Here is a 20,887-nt window from a genome sequence, read left to right as displayed (position 1 = left end):
TGCTACTGGTGTTATGTTCAGGAAGCTGTCTCCTGTAACAATTCATTCAAGGGTATCACCCACTTTCTCTTCTAAGATTTTCAGTGTGGCTGGATTTATGTTGAGGTCTTTGATCCAGTTGGACTTAAGTTTTGTGCATGGCGATGAACATGCATTGATCCACAGTCTTCTACATGGCAGCATCCAGTTATGCCAGCTTTCTTTATTCCATTGTATATTTTTAGCTTCTTTGTCAAAGATCAGATGTTCGTACGTGTGTGGGTTAATACCCGGATTTTCAATTCGATTCCATTGGTCTGCCTGTCTATTTTTGTGCCAATACCAAGCTGTTTTCAGGACTATAGCTCTATAATAGAGCTTGAGGTCAGGGATGGTGATGCCTCCGGACGTTGCCTTGTTGAACAGGGTTGTTTTGGCTATCCTGGGTATTTTGTTTTTCCATACAAAATTGATTATTGTTCTTTCAAGGTCTGTGAAGAATTGTGCTGGGATTTTAATGGGGATTGCATTGAATCTGTAGATTGCTTTTGGCAGGATTGCCATTTTTACTACATTGATCCTACCTATCCAAGGCAGGGGAGATCTTTCCATTTTCTGAGGGCTTCTTTAATTTCTTTCTTTAAAGATTCAAAGTTCTTACGATACAGGTCTTTCACTTGTTTGGTTAGCGTTACCCCAAGGTATTTTATGTTGTTTGTGGCAATTGTAAAGGGTGATGTTTCTCTGATTTCTCTTTCAGCCCTTTTCATACTAAGAGGAGGTAGGAAATATAACACAAATAGCTTAAAACCTGTTTTGATAGTAATATTTCATATTAAATGCCATTCTTCTTCTCCTAAAGTTTTGAAAACAATAACTGAAGACAGGTGGATGGTTTAGGAGTACAGAAGTCCCTGCTGCTTTTTCAATCGTTATCTTGATGAGATTAGTCCCCTCCGTGTTGATAAGAACAATGTTGCTTTGTTTTTAATGATATGCCACAACTCTCTTGTGGAAAAGTTGTAAAATGCCTTCTGACTCTCCCTATGCCTCAACTCCTATCAATTTATGAACAGTTTCTAACCAGAAAGTCTAACAAGGTAACTAAAAAACCCAGAGACTGATATTGCAGTTAAGGCTTCAAGCTAAAGATTAGAAAAGCAAAGCATCTGGCCACTAGCTTAGTTAGACTGAAAATCATCCTGGCTCCACCATATCTCAGACTGTAATGCTGAGATTTACACTGCTATGCTCTCCTCAGCGTGGCTGGAGAATCCTGAGACTGAATGCCACCTCTGAGACCTTGCTCCTGTCTAACATATCTCCCTAGTATTAGGATTAAAGGTGTGTGATCCCAGGTGCTGTGATCAAAGGCATGAGCTCTGTTACTCTTCACTCTTGTGTAGGCCATGGTGGTCTTAAACTAACAGAGATTCATCTACCTCTTATGCCTAGGTACTGAGATTAAAGGCATGCACTACCACTGCCTGATTTCTATGGCTTGAGGCTGACTTTGCTTTTTGAATCCTCAGGCAAGCTTTAAAAATCATAAATAATATATCACGGCAAGAAAGTAGTAACTAATAAACATATATATATATATATGTATATATATATATATATATACCTGTAAACATCACTTACTCCAGGGAGAAAAAATGCTAAAAGCCCCATTCTCAATGGAAATCCCTACAACGAATTCTAAAAGAAAATATAAGTCAATTTGCATCTTGTCAGAAACACAGCAGTGAGAAATGACCACAGTGTTCTTCGTAGTGATCAATTTGTGGTCAGTACAAAACAATGGCACTGTGGCCCAAACCACTCTGATGTGGTCAAACTGGAAAAAACTATGTGGTTTCATTGATCTTAATTTCATATTTACCCAAGGTAATTATTAAAATTCCTCCAGAGAATATAAAACATTGTAAGTGAGTGCTTAATCCTACATTATCTAAACTACTTGGGGAAGGCTTCATCAATGATTAGCATATTATATAAGTGATATAGACGAGGTGAATGTATTCTGTCTTCACCTCTTGAGGACTACAGTAAGTGGGATGAAAAATGCACAGAATATTATGCTTCCTTGTACTTATGACTGAAGATAATTTAATGCCATTTTCTTGAAACTACTTACATGTAAAGAGGCCAGGAAAATATAGCAGCCTGTCTTTCCCCCGGAAGAGCATAGGACAGTAGAATAAAACACAGGCAATTTACCAGACATTGAGTCACTTTTGTTTTACATGCATACCTCTCCTTTCTCCCTCTTCCTCATTACATAATCATTCTGCCATTGTTGAAGTCACATACTGTATTGTTTTGCACAGTTCTCACAGCAGTCCTTGAACTGTAGGCAGGCAGGTATTATCATCTTTCCTCTGAAAGCCCTCAGTGGTTTCTCATCTAATGTCTTAACAGAGGTTTCCTGAGACAGTCTAATCCTCTGGTGACTGTATCTGTGCTGTAAAGTTAACCCTCTGCCTGACTCCACATTCTGTCTGTTTGCTACTCTTTCCATAGAGTTCCTTTCAAACACTCTACATTTCTTATCCTACCTCTGTCTCTTTAACTAAAAGTAGATTAAAAGACAATGCCCCATACCTCATAATAATGTTGTATCAGTATCGCTATAGCATTCAGCACAGTGACTAGCACTGTGATCACAAAGCTGGATATTTGGAGAGTCCTCCATAAAAACAAATGACTTCCTTTATAAATTCATAGTGCAGACCCACTATCTTAAATGAAGTTCATGCTCAATAATGCATATGGAATTTAGAACCAAATAGAAGGCTCTAGATGTATCGTGTGAATAGCTTTCCATCATTTCGTGGTAAGGAAAAAGCATTAATCTTTTCCCGTGTGCATCTTTCTTCTGTGTGTGTCAGGGAGTTGATCCCATATTTTCTTTCTGTAATAAAAACCAAACATTTTAATTAGTTAAACCATATAGTAGCTCACTTGGGAAGCACTTACATGATTGTATTACTTAAAAATTAGGAAGCACTAGCCTTGGAAAAAATACAGGAGGAAACATTTGTGTAAGTAAAGGCGTATGATTTTGCAAACAGCCTTAAGAAAAGCAATATGAGCTGAGGCTCAAGAAAATCCCAGCATGTCTCAAACGGGAAGAAAATCTAGGGTATGTGGGAAGAGAAGGAAGAAAGTGAGACTTAAAAAGTGTCTGCCAAAGGTCTGCATCACAAAGTCAGAAAGCCTTTGAACACTAGGAAGAAAAACCAACTCCTCGAAGAAACTTTCTGACGAATCTGACTAAAAATATGAGAAAAGTATCTTGACCACCATCCTGCCAGTTAGGGAAGGTAAATAAAAATCAACAGCAAACCCCTTCTTACAGCTAATATAATAACATGTAATTATCAGGGACTGGTTTAAAGTAAAGCCTGTGATGTTTGATTTTAGTGAAATGCTAAAATAATTCTAAGTGCTGTACAGATTCAGTTCTGTGAAGTTGCTTTACTTGTCTTTTCTGAGTCATTGTATTTATCAGTGAGTATTTCTATAATGGTTTCCGCAGGTTCAAATGTTCATTACAGCTAAGGAAAAGTTTAATTGCTTCCATTTTATGTGTGAAAATACAAACAAGTAGAGTAAATGAATGCTCCTGTAACTTGGAAATACTTACTTTCAAACTGAAAGTGAAACACATGTCTTCTTATTCCTCACTTGATCCCTTCTCTGGTAGGTCAATCATCTACCCTATGCCGCTGTCAGTTTTACTCAATCCACTGTCCTTGGCACTACCCATAATGCAATCACAAAGAAATTGTTTCTGTCCTTATAATGCTCAGCCGACCCTATGACACAGTCTGGCAAACATTGGCACAGGCCAGAGAGACCTATGATCTCATGGGAGGAACTTGCCAATGAGGCTTAAGGAATCCGAAAAGTCATTCTGTGAGAGAATCTACAAAATGGAAGAAAAATGAAGAGCTATCTGTGATGAGGACTAAGGGGAAAGTAGAGAGGGAGCGAGAGGAGTGCTACAGCTGCACTTACCATTTCAGTCCACGTGCTGTGTTTTTCCACTCTTATTCTTCTACAGTACTGTGACCAGAAGTTATATTTCTCAAAGCTGTTCCCTGTAGATGTGATGTGTGATAATCCTTCCCATCAGTATTCTGTAGTGCTATTACACTTTTCCTTATGTTTTAATTGTGAAATAAATCTTAGTGCAACATTTCACAACACCCCATAAAACATAACCAATAAATTAGCAACAAAAGAGATCTTTGAATTTTCAGTTCTTCAAAGGAGCTTTATTAAAAGAGTCTAAAACAAAAGGTGTGTAATAAACTATGACGGGAATGAAATTCCTCAATGATGAATAGGTGGCTACGAAACCATTCTGTAGCAACACTGGGAATGTATCAGGATTAATCCTTGTTCCCTTGTATTGTGATTGTTCTGTGCTAGAAAATGTTAGGAATATAGGAATAACAATTACTGCCCCACATCTCTGCCCAGACACCCTTAGGATATACACACCATAGTGAAAACGTATCGAAGAGCTTGAAACCAAGAGACCCCTTAGAAGGGTCATGAATTTATGCCAGAGTTACAACCATCAAGCAAGTACATCACCACTATCTCTGCTTTTCCCAGTGCAGACATTCCCATTTGATTGTGATTTTTTTAATTGAGTAACCTAAGGACCTCCTGCTGAGGAGCTGCCTTCCCCAATAGATTTAAAACAAGTAAATAAGTAAAGTAAATAAATGACTAACATCAAGATTTTGATCTCAGTCATAGCATGTCACTGTGTCTGATTTAGCTTCATATGACCCTCCCTGTGATCTACAGGCAATGATACTTACCTGTTTTACTGATTATAAAAATTATATATAACTTCTGGACTAGACGTGACAAGCCATGGGTCCTTCCTCCTTTCATTCTGGCATAATGAGAATAAACCTACTTCAGATTGGTGTAGTTACTAATAAAGTTACTGACATTTCCAGTAGAGATTAAAGTATATTTTGGGCATGGTTTGTTTCTTGGTTGGTTTTTTGAGACAGGATTTTTCTGTGACTTTGGAGGCTGTCCTGGAACTAGCTCTTGTAGACCAGGCTGGTCTCTAACTCATAGAGATCCGCCTGCCTCTGCCTCCCAAGTGCTGGGATTAAAGGTGTACACCACTACCACCTGTCTCTGGGCATGCTTTTTAAATTTATACACGTATTATTACTTATTGCAGGAGCATATGCCATAGGCCCTCAAGTAGAGATTACAGGGTAACTTGTGGGAACTTTTTCTCTCCTCTATTATAAGGCCTAAAGATTGGTCTCAGTTCCTAAAACTTTGTTTCAAGCTCTCCTAGGCTCTCGGTCTTCCTGCCAGCCTCATGGCATGTTTTGTTTCCTACCAAAATAATGGTTAAAACAGTGAGGTATTGTACGTTTCCTGAAGAGCACTTGGGGTCCTGAGGATTGTTTAATATTTTAAAGTGTTGCAATTAATGGACTTCATGGAAAGAATGTATTCCAAATTGTATAAGCAGATGGTATTTGTTATTGATTGACTTCTGGACTAAGGATGTGGGCCATTGGGTAGGAACTCTTGCCATATAAGCATGAGAACCTGAGTTCAAATCCTCAGCACTTACATAAAAAACTAGGAATTAGTTTACATGCCTGTAACCCCAGCACTGAGGGTGTAGACAGAGACAAATGGATTTGGGAACTGACTGACCAGCCAGCTGAACTAAAAGGACAAATTCTAGCTCAGTGAGAGATCTTGTCTTAGGAGAATAAGGCAGAGAGGAGTGGAGGAAGATAGTAAGTGTTCTTCCGGGCTCCACATATGTGTGGATGCTCCTGAATATAGAAATGCATGTAGCACAAGCATATATACCATAACACACACACACACACACACACACACAGAGAGAGAGAGAGAGAGAGAGAGAGAGAGAGAGAGAGAGAGAGAGAGAGAGAGGAAGAAGAATGATTCCATTTGCTGCATCTATTTTTTTTACTCATTTTTACATACCAACCACAGTTCCCCCTCCCTCCCTTCCTCCCACTCCCCCACTCTTCCCCAATCCACCCCTATCCACTCCTCAGAAAGAGTAAGACCTCCCACGGGGGAGTAAACAAAGCCTGATTCATTCAGTTGAGGCAGGGCCACCCTCCCATGCCTGCCCCCAGCATCATGGCTGAGCAAGGCATTCCATCATATGAAATGGTCTTCAAAAATCCAACTCATGCACCAGAGACAGATCCTGGTCCCACTGTCAGGGGTCCCACAAACAGATCAGGATACAAAACTACTGCCCACATGTAGGCTCCCCAGCTGTCCCTTTATTAACACAAGAAGTGAATTGTACAGATGCAGTGAATTTTTCCAAGTGATATCAATCAATGATAAATCATCATCTATAAAATGGGTAGGTAAGAGTGGAGATATTTCTAATATATAACATTTTTTTTACAAAGCCTGTGATCTGCTTGCCTAGTTTTGACATTTCTAGATTGAAATCTTACATCAAAAAGCTGTCTCTGGCAAAAAGAATTCAGAATTTCATCTATAATAGTTCATAATGGCTGTGTAACTTAGACTTTCTAGATGCAGGAAAAAATGACTTGTTCCATTCATCAAGATGTTAATTATATTCTTTTAAGGTAAAAATTAATTTTGAGTTGCTATGCCAACCATAGGCATGATTCTCATTACACTAAGACATCATTTACGGACAAGAGAAAAGCCTTATAATTAGCATCAGGTGCTGACAACATGTAAAGAAGACAGATTTAATACATTGCTGCATCTATAAAAAATAGATTGAAATCATAGTATGCATTGCAGACAAAATTAGGTACTTAAATTTTATTAAATTGTCTATTATAAATAGTTAAAATAGTAAACTATTTCCAATTCATCTGAACTATGAAAGTTAATTTTTTTCCTGAACCTAAATGAATAAAAGACATAGGAAGATAGAAAATGTCAACTTAGGAAACAATTCCAAATGTCCCTGAGATATCAAACCAATACCCTAGATATCTCATCTTGGGAGGTTAAAAAGAAGGGGCAATAAATAACATATGTCATACTGGCAAAAGAGAGTGAAAGCAAATGTGACATTTCAGTCAGCATTCCCTGCTCAGAACATGTCTGTTGCTTGAGTTTCAAAAGATGGATTCAATGTCCCCTACTCATTTTCTTGTTGCTGACATTGCCTGGCCATCAGCAAAGGGCACATGCATCTTATTCTCAGACATTTCCAGCATCAAATTTCTTTCAGCAGAAATGAACAGGGGCTAAGATGCCCCTGTTCTATCTGACTTAGAGAAGAACACTAGCATCTGTCTCTCAATCCTGTAGCCCGAACAGGCAGTTGAAAGAAAGCTTAAAATGCATCTGTCAGGGAACTGTTAACCATGGGAACATTGTGTAAGTGTGCTACCTAAATGTGAACCAAGAATGCCAGCTATGGGTGAGCAGTCATATCATATTTAGGGCTCAGAGTATAAAGCACTCATCGATCCCGTTATGAGATCTTGCTACACCTTAGGGGGAATCAAACAATCAATGTGGATGATACTATTCTGGTAGTTTCTTCACTTGAACAAATTGTTGTCTTTTCAGTTTAAAGGTGTGAAAAGATGTGTTATTATAGCGAAGAGAAAAATTGTAAACCAGATATGAAACAGAAAAAAGTCAATAGGAAGGAACCTAATAGGTGATGTCAGGCCCTGACAATTGTTTTCTATTCTAAGGCCCCACTGCTTTTCTAGGACAGAATAAAACACAGGGAACTCCATAGCTATGATGAAGATTAGTACTCATAAACATGATAACATATACTAAATCAATAAACTCATAAGTACAAGCAAACTATAAGATATACCCACTCCAAATTCATAGTTAATATCTGTACCTACTTCCTTACATGGAGAATGAATGAAATAGGCATAAAAACAAACCATTAGTAAAAAATACCAAGAAATTGGAAGAAAAAGTAAGAAGATTGGCATTTCAGATGTTTGTAGACAATATACGTACTAGGGACCTTCATCATTGTGAACAAATTCGCAACAGAGTAAATTTGTATTATTTTATGATTCTCTGAAATTTGATGGAGTATATTCCATATTAAACAGGTCAGCCTCTCTTAAAATTAATAATAGGCTCATGGTAGAAGAGGAAAAATTTATGATAACTTGCTACTAGAAGATTAACCTCTGAACTTGAATCTTCCAGTAAGCCTTTTTGGGTGAGAACTGAAAAAGAAACAAGTTACCATAGGAATCCAGAGTATGCCACACAATAAACCATTTTTCTTTGACAACAGAAACAATATTTTTCCTGTCCAGTGAATCTTAGGACATCCTTCACATATCCTACTTCACCTACCATTCCTTAATGAAAGACTGCTTTCTTCTGCTGCTATGGATTTTTTCTATCAATTTATTCACATGATGGTCTTTTGAACTAGAAACAGTTCACTTTAAATTAGCTACAACTTAGAGTTTCCGGTCCCATATGCTCACTTGGTCATGCATAGAACACAACACATCCAAACTGGAGACACACAGTATCACCATAAGTTGTGACACTTCTGTTTTAACTGTTCTTCCTTATTTAACAGTATTGCTATCATTTCATTAGAACCAAGTCATTGAATTCTCTGTCTGACTACTTCAACGTTTCTCCCAATACTAGTTCTGACATGTCCTCATAGTTATTATATTAAAATAGTGACTGTTAATTTTGTCCTTAATATTTCCCAATTCCTCTTTTAGTGAGTCTAATATTATTTTCTTCATTTTCCATTTCTCATTTCTACTACCATCTAACTTCCTCCCTATCCAAATTATCTTTAAACACATTCATTTGTCAAAAGCCTTAAGCAAAGATAGAATGGTCACAACTTAGATTTAACATGAGATATTCATTCATGCAACAAATGAGAAGTCAGCTTGAGAACCCTGTCACAGAATTGTTGACCAAAGACTAAAAAGCAGTTGTATAGAGCTATGCAAGTTGCATATTCAAAATCCTATTTATCTGCCACCCCTAGGCACATTCTCAAATGACTCCCTATCCTACCATGGAGGTACTTGCTCGTTCGTATTTATTGTTATTCTGTTCACAATTGCAATAAAATGAAACCAGACTAAATGTCCATCAACAGATGAATGAATAATGAAAACGTAGCAAATATATATGCTACATTTTAGTGGAATATATATATATAATTTTTTCCATATATAATGGAATTTTACTCAGCTATTTACAAAAATGAAAATCTCACGAGAATTGATAAAACTGAAAGTGAATATTAAGCAAGGAGACCCAGTCTCAAAAAGACAAAATTATGTATTCTCTCTCACATGCAGACCTTATTGATCTATGTATATCAAAATATTCTTTAGTGTTTATATGTATTTAAGAGTAATAGACATACTAAAATGGGCAAGTGAAAACTCATATTAGTTCCACCCACACAAAGAAATGAAGAAAAATAAGGAATGCTGAAAGCAGGTGAAATACTCTTTCATGGGGAAGGACATACCATTTGATTATCCAATAACAAAGGTTAACCCTGAAAGCATACACACAAGTAGCATTATACAAACTGGGCAGGTTGCATTTGTGTACTTATGAATCTCCCTTTCTGTGTTTCTGTCTCTGTCTCTGTCTCTGTGTGTGTGTGTGTGTGTGTGTGTGTGCATGTGTGTTTGTGTGTGTGTGACAACAATGAATAAAAAAGGCAGCATGGATTTGAAAGAGAGTAATGATGAATTTATGAGAGGATTTCGAGGGAGGAAAGGCAAAGGGGAAATCATGGAATTATATAATGATCTCAGAACCTAAGAAAAACAATAAGCAGGGGGATATGAGAGGTATAGACTAAGACACCAGATAAGAGACCATGAGAAGAAAGTACTGGACAAGTGTGTTCAGGGAGGAAAAAGGGTGAAAAGAAGGTATTGGGGTAAAAAGACACAAGAAAGGGACAGATACAAAAGAATGGTGAGATAGAAACAATAAAAACAACTTTATTGGATAATATGCCATAATAAAGCCTAGTATTTATAAGCTAATATTTTTAAGCAGATGATTTGCTTCCCTGTCATAGAATATTGACTCAAAATCTCCTAAGTTTACAACTTTGAATTGCATTTTGTTATACTCCTTAAATTATTATGGTGCAATGTCTGGGCTGGAAGCTCAAGATGTCATTTGTTAATCATGCACTATAATGAGTCTAATATATTTGGGAAGGATGATTACAAAAGTGTTTAATGCAATGGTGTTGCCATTGAACTATGTATAAAGCTTCCTGAATGGTTCCCATTTTATGAAACAATATCCACGTGAATGTATAAATTCAAGTAAAGTCCAAATAACAGCGGCAGATGAGAGCCACTCCTTATTCATAGATTCTTAACACATAAAGCTAATGGGTTGTCATTAGTTTCATATATGAGGCACACAGACAGTTCAAGAATCTATCACAAATAAAAATGATGATTAATTCTGTCCTATGCAAAATATTGAGAAATTGGAATACTAATTGCATTTAGATAAAAAGATCTTTAGATAAAAGAATAGCAGAAAATTTAATATTTTAAAATGCAAATCAAAACAACTCTGAGATACCATCTTACTCCTGTCAGAATGGCTAGAATCAAAAACACCGAAGACAATTTATGCTGGAGAGGATGTGGAGAGAGAGGATCACTCCTCCATTGCTGGTGGGAATGCCGACTCATACAGCCTCTTTGGAAATCAGTATGGAGATTCCTCAGGAAAATGGGAATTAATCTACCACTAGACCCAGCAATTCCACTCTTAGGCATTTATCCAAATGAGGCAGGTTCATACAACAAGGGCATCTGCTCCACTATGTTCATAGCAGCATTGTTTGTAATAGCCAGAACCTGGAAGCAACCTAGATGCCCCTCAACTGAAGAGTGGATAGAGAAAATGTGGTACATTTACACAATGGAGTATTACTCAGCAGAAAAAAACAATGGAATCTTGAAATTCGCAGGGAAATGGATAGCACTGGAAGAAACCATCCTGAGTGAGGTAACCCAGTCGCAAAAAGACAAACATGGTATGTACTCACTCATATATGGATTTTAAATATGGATCAGGATAGTGCCAGTCTGCACTTCCACAGATAGAGAGTCTGGGAAACAGGAAAGAACCTAAAAGATATGCATATATGCATAGTACCCAAGAGAAGAGGATGGAGACAAGATCCTCTGAATGGATGGGGAACAGGGCGAGGGGGGTAGTGGGACCTGGGAAGAGTAGAGGGGGTAAAGAGGAAGGGAGTTGGTCATGGGGGAACAGGAAGTTGAGGGGGTGGGGGTAAAATAGGGGGAAGAGGGAATCATAGGATCGAAGACAGATCAGGCACCAGAGTGACCTCGAGTGATCTAAAGGTATAACATCAATTGGCAAGCTAAGCAATAGTGGAAGGACCACCTCGAATGCCCATTCCTGATAATGAACTTGATGTCTATAACTATCCGGGAGCCTTCATCCTGGGACTGATGGAAGCAGAGGCAAACACACAACTAAGCACTGAACTGAACCCAAGGAACCCAGTGACAGAGAGAGAGGAGTGATGAGCAAATTGGCAAGGAATGGGCTGGCAAAACCAGCAGAGACGGCTGATCTGAACAGGGAGTGCTCTTGGACCCCAGACCGACAGTGGGGAGGCCAGAATGGGACTGATCTGGACCCCCCAAATGTGAGTGTCAGTGAGAAGGCCTGGGCAACCTATGGGGCTCTGAGCTGTGGATCAGTGTCTATCCCTGGTATACAATCTGTCTTCATGTGCCTATGGCACAAAGAGAGATGCTCTCTCAGCCTGGACTCTTAGGGGAGTGCCAAGAGTGAAATGATAGACTCTAGACATCCCCTATGTGGAGGGATTTGGCAATAGGGTGGGAGGGAGGGTGGAAGGGGAGTGCGGGAGGAGGGGAGGGAGAGGGAACTGGGATTGACATGTGAAACAAGCTATTTAAAATTAAAATAAAAAATGATTAAAAAAAAAAAAAAAAAAGTTCTTAAGCTAAAACATTCAACATTTGCAGTTGCTTATGTGGTAGAAGAATCTGTGCTTCATGTACTACATAGGATTTTTTTAAGTTTGTAATAACATGTGGACATTAGAAATGCTTGACCAAACAGTAGGAAGGGTCTCTACATGATTTATTGTTATCAACAATGAAGTTCATTGTCAAATCACTGTCATAAATGCATTGTTCCATAAGAATGAAGATAATAGTAACTAATTCTTTCTTTTGCAAATACTTTCTATAAGGGAAATTCTATAAGTATAAACCAATGTTTCATAACATACTAAAGTATCAAGAGTAAAATTTTCTTAAACTCTTATTAATTAATAAATTAAACATGTTTTTGTTGTTGAGGCAGCATTTTATATCTCCCAGGGCCTGCCTTCCAGCTGGCTACGTAGCTAAGGATGAGCTCAGACTTCTCCACTGGTGGGATTACAAGCATGTCCCACTATCCTCAATTCATATAGTGCTAAGAAGTCAAACTTAGTATTTTGTGGGTTCTAGGAATGCACTCTACCAACTCATCTGTAGTCTCAGCCCAGTTTTGTTTTACTATATAAGTATTGTATATGGATATGGGTGACTGAACATGGATACAGATATCTGCATTAGTAGTAAGACATGCAGAATAAGATATATATATGTATATATATATTTGTAATTAAAGATGTATATAATAACATCTGCACTTTGAACTAACAAATTTTTAGGTTAAAAGATCTTTCATTTTTTAGTTCCATCCATTTGTCTGAAAACTTAATGATACATATTTAATACCTGAGTAAATCTCCATTGAATAAATGTATATTTCCTCTATCCATTCTTCTGTTTAATGGCATCTAGGCTTTTTCCAGTTTCTGGCTATTATGAATAGAGAGACAATGAACATGGTTGTGCAAGTGTCCCTGTGGTAGGATGAAATATCCTTTGTGTATATGGCCAAGTGTGGTGTAGCTGGGTATTGAGGTAGATAAATCCCTACCTTCCTAATGAACTGCCATACTGATTTTCATAGTGGCTGTATATTTACACTCCCATTGGTAATGGAGGAATGTTTCCCATGTCCACATACTGACCAGCATGAACTTGCATTATCAACCTTAGCCATTCTGAAAGCTGCAAAATGAAATCTCAAAGTACTGTTGATTTGCATTTCTGATGGCTAAGCATGTTCAACATTTCTCTAAGTATTTCTCTGTCATTTGAGATTCCTTTATTGATAATTCTGTTTAGATCTACATCCCATTTTTCAGTTGGGTTATTTGGGGTTTCTTTTGATGTCTAGTTTCTTGATTTCTTTAGATATTTTAGATATTAACCTTCTATCATGTGTAGAGCACATAAAAATCTTTTCCTATTCTGTAGGCTGCTACTTTCTCTGATTAGCGGTGTTCTTTGCCTTGCCAAAATTTTTCAGTTTCATGAGGTCATGTTTATTGTTTATCTTAGTGCCTTCATTAACAGTGGCCTGTTCAGGTCTGTGAATTAGCAGTGTGTTATGTATGTGTTTATAATTAAAGATGTATATAATAACTTATATTTACTTTGTAACAGTCAAAAATTTACAAGTTAAAAGATCTTTTAAAGGTTCTTGAGAATATAAATACGTTTTCTAGTAGAAGCAGTTTTGGAAAGTATGCAGATGTCCTCGGGCATATACAATTTTGTTGAACCTACAGTACTAATGACTAACTATTTGAAATATGAAATACTGAAGCACAATGCAAGAAGTGTAGATGTAGGGGAAGAAGATTCATTCCTTTATGTTTTCCAATTGTCTTTTGTGGGTTTTTTTAATTTAAAAATATTGCAAGTATTTTTCCTTTGTTTTCACTAGCATCTTCCCTTCAGTGACATCTAAAAGAAATTTCTGAAAATCTTAACTCTTCCTTACCAGTGTTGGTCACCCTTTCACAGATTTGCTTTTCATGTACTTCTGGATGCATTAAAACACCTTCGATGGTTATGAAACAGCTTGCGGCTTTGTCTACAGCCTGATTTCATCTGGATTTCATACATCAGTCAAAGCATGTCTGAAACGCAGCCACACAAATCTGCCCATACTGTTCCTCTACACAGTTCACAATAGTCACTTGCGGTCAACAGTCAACTTAAAAGTCTCTGATCTACAAGTTGCCCCACCTGCCTGTTGTGGAGCCTCGTTCAAGGCTGTGCATCACACTATTGCTCTGTAGCCTTTCTTTTTCTCCTTTTCTCACAGGTAGCCTGTGTTCCCCAAATATACTCAGTTTCATGTTCTGTCACACAGCATTTGCTAGTTTTATTGTAGGGATCCTTGGTTACTCCTGGCTAAGAATAAAGCCATGGCACTTCCCCTTAGGCTTACCCCAGTGGTAAGTAACTGTTTTAAAGATGCTAATTATTTTTTTGTAATGACAGGAAAAATGATCATCATCACTTAGTTTCAGAATGTAAGACAGTTCATACACCTAACAGTATTAATTTTTTTCTGAATGTATCTCTGAAGGAATAATTGTATGAGAGACTGAAATTATAAAGGTAAATGAGAGACAGACTGAAAAAATCAAAAGCAGCTTCTTGTAAATTGGGAACTTGTAAGTCAAATAACATTCTATCCTTCTTTCTCAATATGTGTCGCTGCAGGTTGTGATTTGATCCCAGTACAGTATCTTCGCTGGGGTGATCCTGAGCCCATTGCAGCTGTGGTATTCGCCTGCCTTGGCCTGCTGGCTACCCTGTTTGTTACTGTAGTCTTCATCATTTATCGGGATACTCCGGTGGTCAAGTCCTCCAGCAGGGAGCTCTGCTACATTATCCTTGCCGGCATCTGCCTAGGCTACTTATGTACTTTCTGCCTCATCGCAAAGCCCAAGCAGATTTACTGCTATCTCCAGAGAATTGGCATCGGTCTCTCTCCAGCCATGAGCTACTCAGCCCTTGTAACCAAGACCAACCGTATTGCAAGGATCCTAGCTGGCAGCAAGAAGAAGATCTGTACCAAAAAGCCCAGATTCATGAGTGCCTGTGCTCAGTTAGTGATTGCCTTCATTCTTATCTGTATCCAGTTGGGCATTATTGTGGCCCTGTTTATCATGGAGCCCCCGGATATAATGCATGACTACCCAAGCATTCGGGAAGTCTACTTGATTTGTAATACCACCAATCTAGGGGTTGTCACTCCTCTTGGATACAATGGATTGTTGATTTTGAGCTGCACATTCTATGCTTTCAAGACCAGAAATGTTCCAGCCAATTTTAATGAGGCCAAGTATATTGCCTTCACAATGTACACCACCTGCATCATATGGCTGGCCTTCGTGCCTATCTACTTTGGGAGCAACTATAAAATCATCACCATGTGTTTCTCAGTCAGCCTCAGTGCCACAGTGGCTCTGGGCTGCATGTTTGTGCCGAAGGTGTACATCATCCTAGCCAAACCGGAGCGAAATGTGCGCAGCGCCTTTACAACATCTACAGTGGTGCGCATGCACGTAGGGGATGGCAAGTCGTCCTCTGCAGCCAGCAGATCCAGCAGCCTAGTCAATCTGTGGAAGAGGAGGGGCTCCTCTGGGGAAACCCTAAGGTAACAGCTGTGAGGGTTTAGCAGGGAATGGTTGCTAGGGAAACCGTTGCATTTGCTTTTCTTTCCGTCTTACAATAGGGGATGAATGCATGACTCAAACTACAGGAGGCAGGGTACGTTATTGTTTGAGACTTTCCCAAGTGCTTATTGTAGGACTGTGGTGGCACAGACCGGTAGGATTTGCTGAAGGAGGCAGAGGAAGGAAGATTACGAGTTCGAGCCCAACCTGGGCTACACATTTAGGGCTAGATAGATGGCTCAGCCGTTAAAGGCTAGACTCACAACCAAAAATGCAAGTTCTTTTCTAATTACATTTCTCATCTCTTCCCATGTAGGTTGTGTAATACACTTGGTAAACTAAGTTATATTATTTTCTTCTATGATAAATGCCATAGAGTCTCTTGGTTTATACACAAAAGATCTTCCATATTATCTAACCTGCTCACATATTTCCTCCATGCCTTCTGACACCTCTATTAAACACTCCTAAAACTTGTGCAAAATCAGCTTTTCAGGCAGACTAAGACATTTATTTTTCAGACTTTTTTTTCATCAGCCATTTTTTTCAGATAAAAATTTTCCAAGGAAAGCTTGATTTATAAGATAGACAAGCTGGCATGGGAAGGCAATTGTTTGTCTAGGTCCTAGTACCAACAACTCAACAGTGAAGGTTCCTTAGAAAGAAAGCATATAGTGATGGCAAAGAATGCTGTGTAACCAGCTTTTCCCCTGTTTGAATGGTGACATTGTCATCTCCTCTCTGGACCTTACTGACTTCAGATGACTAATTGGGACCACTCCATTTATATCATTGCCTGTAAGGGATGGAAACACATAATAGGCACTTTAATCAAAGTGACATATTGTTGTGCTAGACTGTCCTGGAACTAAATATGAGCAGCAGAAATTAATAAGCTGTATAACCTTTGCCAGGTTTTCTAAGGCTCTCTGGGTCTCAGTTCCCTCTCTGATGAATGGAGATTGTGAAGTACAGCTGTTACTCAGTTTGAGGACTACATAACATATACACAAAGCATTTGTCACACAATACTTGCTCCTTAAGAACTATTATTTTAATGAACTAGGTTATCAATTGCCAGTACTCTTCAATACCTGAGAGTCAATTATATAAACAAATAGAATGGTATCAACAAATAAGAGAGCATCAAAAGGGCAGTGCAAATTTATGAAGACACTGCACACACAGTGTGCTCTTTCCAGTCTTTACCATCTTAACATAATACCAGGTAGTTTAGCACATCTTGTTTCATACTTTAGTCAAAGCAAGCTTCTTGGGAGTGTGAACCACACCTGACTTTCTGCAGATTCCTCTGTCCTTGGCACCTATCTGGAATCACACATGGCACGCATAGAAATTGATCATTAGTGATGTGTTGGCATATTTGATAAATTAATTTAGAAAGGTAGTAATGTACTGAGGTTTAGTTTTTGTTTGTCTTACAGTGTGCATAGCACTTTGCAGTGATCATACTAACTGTCATAGGAGTATGCCTGGAGTGTTCTGTGTTACAAATGTTCCTCACAGTAATATCACCATCGGTCTCAAGTCAAGAATTGGATGGACTGTTAATCGAATGTCTTGATACAGTATTGCTGTTTCTCTGATATTTTACTAATATTTTTACCTATCCTATTTTTAACTTTTGTTTTCTAAGTGATCAGAGATAAGATTTTGTGGCAATATATTATTAACTTGAATTTCTTTCAGAACCATGATGTTCATGGCATTGAATCTAGAAGTCAGTACAATTAGGTGTTACAAACTTAAAAATATAAAGAAGGACTTTGGGGCAACTGCTGTTGTTTTATGCAACCTTAAAGAAAGCCAGGTCTGCCAATGTGATTATAACTGAGATAGGCTATCATCTGATTATAGAGAGATTTTCTTTCTGCCACCAAATAGGATATTTGAGCTGGTATATGCTGTTGATATGGAGAGAAAGAAATTCAGAGAAAGCTGTCATCCTCTTGAAGTTCATTCCATCCCTGCTGCTGTTTTCAAATTGTAATCCTCAGTAAGGAATGTGACCTAAAATTCCTTTTTCTCTTTTGTTCCTACCTGATCCTAAACTAAAATGTTGCTCCTCTTTGACACAGAGTCAAAATGCTCAAAGCACTACCATACTGTTTTGCATATTGTAAGACACATCTGTACAAATTTAACTCTCCTTCAAATCCCAATTTTGTAAAGGTCAGTGTGTGCCGTACTGTCACACCAGAGTTTAGATAGCAGGGAGAGTGAAAAAGGTAACTCTATATTTTTATGTTTTCTTCTAAATTACTGCTATTACTTGTACTTTTCACTGACTGAATTCTATCTTGTGTTGCTGGGCTCATGTGTTGGGGTGTAGGAAGGCCTCCAGTAGGTAGCTAAGATCCAAATTTTTTAGGAATAAGCACCTGCTATCCAGACCTGTAATACAAAAGACAATTATTCATTAATTAACTCTTTCCAATAATTTCCTACATGAAGCGTAAATACCCTTTAATGGAAGAAGCACTTGTATACTTAAAATCTTTTGACTGGATCTACAAATCTCTCCATTTTTTTATTCTGATTCGAAGAAAGTAAATGTGAGTATAGTTATATAGTATTTATAATGTATGTGTCAAAGCATTGAACCATAAACAAGGCACTCATAGATGAAGTGAAACCTGCTCAGTATCCATGACATCTGAGGCAGATATAGAAAATGCCTAAAGTTTTGGTATAAAGGTAAGTTTATGGTCACTGTTTCCATCAAGAAAAGATCTACTTTCTTAGGTAAAAAAGTGGACAAAATTAACTTTGTAAGACATTTAGAGTAGAAAGGGAAAATACCTTATAGCTTTACTTTGAGGTAACCCATTTCTGAAGGCACATGCATACGAGACAGAATCAGTCTGATCCTTCAATGTGTTCTAAGATGGAACAGCTGCCTGTAAACTACTGGCAGATGCTGAAGTAGCAGGAAAATCCATCTAAGATGATGCTTTCTCCCTACTCTGAGATTTCTGCTCTTAAGGCATGCTTTACGGCCAGCTGTTGAATCTTGATGAGTAGACTTGGAATTAACTAGCACACATCAATAAAAATGCAGAAAAGGAGAGGCTTAGAGTCTCTTCAGACAATGTGTATCAAGGACATATTTGATAAGAGAAGAAACACTTTTATATATGAATATATACATACATATATATGTTTACATTATAAATAGCACAGAGAAAACACCTGTGATAATGTATTCTACATAAAACCTGTTATCCTCTCCTAGGAAGGTTCAAAAGAAAACTGACTTGTAAAAGATAATTTGGCAAATTCAAAGGGACAAATATCACATTTTTCACTCATATGTGAAATCCATAATACACATGCATATGTACGTATGCACGCATATGCACACACACACACACACACCTGAATATGGTTACAGAGTGTATTTTATGTCAAAGCATTGACTATTAACCAAAATGTCAAAAGAGGATCATGTGTGTGTGTGTGTGTGTGTGTGTGTGTGTGTGTGTGTGTGTGACATTAGGAAGAGTACTACTTAGGAGAGGAAAGTGATCATTAAGGGGGAGAGGGAAGAACAGAAAAGAACAGGAGAGGATAATGGATGGGCTGAATGTGAGTAATGTGTATGATATTCACAGGTGAAGCTGTCATAATAAAACCAGACTTTCTAAAAGAGATGATTCACCAAACTCAGAAAGACAGTACCATGTTTTTGCTCAGGTGCATGCTCGTGCTCATGCTCAGAATTTACAAAATTCCCATATAAGTGTAACATGGAAGGGGAAAGGATGTCAGAGTACAGTTGATTAAAGGAATCAATGAAATGAGAGGGGAATGAAGGAATCGATAATAGCAAAGCACACAGTATTCATATGTGAATTCATAGTGAGGTCAGAGGTCATTCATAATGAAATCTCTCGCTTTTTTAAAAGGATAATTTGAAAAAAACTTGCACAGCCCATTTAAACAACCTTGTAAATACACATGCACACAAACTGATTTAGTACATGCAAAGAACAGCAACTGAACCAAGCTTGCCCAATTTCAAACATTCTTCTCAGCTTGGGATAATTTTTAAAAGTAAAACAAATTACATATTACAGTTATAAAATCTTTAAACATCCTTTAATGTTATGAAGAAACAATGTTCCAATAGGTTTACCGTGGAGCACACCAGGACAGCCTACAAAGAAAATACGTATAAGGCCGCTAAAGAGTGGTTTATGGTCATTGAGAAGGAGCCAAGGGGAGTCAACTTGTACTTGTGGTGGTTGAGTGAGAATTACTTGGAGCACTGAGCACCTAAGGAAGGAGCACAGCTCATCTTCACTACTACAGCTCTTTTCTGGGAAGCGAAGTTGGCTTTCCCTAGAGTACAAAGGAAGAGGCCCAGAGTCAGTCATTCAGCTCACCATAATAGCAAAGGGAGAGCCTTGTTTAAGTAGGAATGAGTCACTATGTTTTTTTGTTATTTTTTTAATAGAAACATGCTATTTATGCCATCAATGTATAGAAGTCCCTATGATTAACATTTTGGTTCTAGACACTAATTTCACACGTGACATGGTGCAGCATCAAATCATTGTCAAGGGGATAATTCCAGGCTTCCATTTAAGTCCTTCACCTCTGCTGCAAATTGACAAATGAATGCAAAACCCGTCCCAATCTAAATAAATCACTGAAGTTGTTAAGTCTGAAGTTCTAGGTCTATAAGGTTGTGACTTTCCGGGGATATGGGATTGAGTTTCTGAGATTTGATGAGCCTTTCATGATTAAATTGTACAAGAGAAAAACCCTCCCTAGAAATTATGGTCAAGCTGCAATTAGTATTGTTACTGCTAACTTAATTTTAGAAACTATCACTTTCCACTCTGGTTTTAATTAACTAATTAACTTTACTTTGATTAACATTGTTATGAGGGCTTACTTAGGCTACTGAAACAACTATTGTCTCATGCATACCCATTGACCAAATTAAAACATGCCTGGAATTCCAATACACTCCAAACATTATCAGAGCTTGAATGTTTCCAATTGCTTAGAGTTCATGAAGGGGTTATTAGTCTGTGTGGAATGATGTGTATGCTATTTCTATCTCTTTAAAGTCTTTCGGGTCTTCTGTCTCTTTGGATCCTTCTATTTCCAAGGCAAAGATTCATTAAAAAAACAAAAACAATGTCACATAGGTTCGCTCATCTGTATTCTTAGAATGTTTGTGCCTTTTGCACATTCTTGGCATCTGTTTGTCTT

General features: G+C 37.9%; 1 protein-coding gene across 4 annotated transcripts in view; it reads left to right on the top strand.

Annotated features, from left to right (window-relative positions):
• The window catches only part of Grm5 (glutamate metabotropic receptor 5), a 456,261-nt gene that overhangs the window by 394,170 nt on the left and 41,204 nt on the right, over positions 1-20,887 (top strand). For all 4 annotated transcript variants that reach the window (XM_013124694.3, XM_005085371.3, XM_013124691.3 and 1 more), the window contains exon 9: positions 14,682-15,621. In XM_013124694.3, the coding sequence (XP_012980148.2) occupies positions 14,682-15,621 (940 nt within the window). The remainder of the gene's footprint in view (positions 1-14,681; positions 15,622-20,887) is intronic.

This window comes from Mesocricetus auratus, unplaced genomic scaffold, assembly GCF_017639785.1.
Source record: "Mesocricetus auratus isolate SY011 unplaced genomic scaffold, BCM_Maur_2.0 Super-Scaffold_4256, whole genome shotgun sequence".
Classification (NCBI taxonomy): Eukaryota; Metazoa; Chordata; class Mammalia; order Rodentia; family Cricetidae; genus Mesocricetus; species Mesocricetus auratus.
The sequence above is the reverse complement of the archived record's forward strand: the minus strand, read 5'-3'. Positions and strand labels throughout refer to the sequence as shown.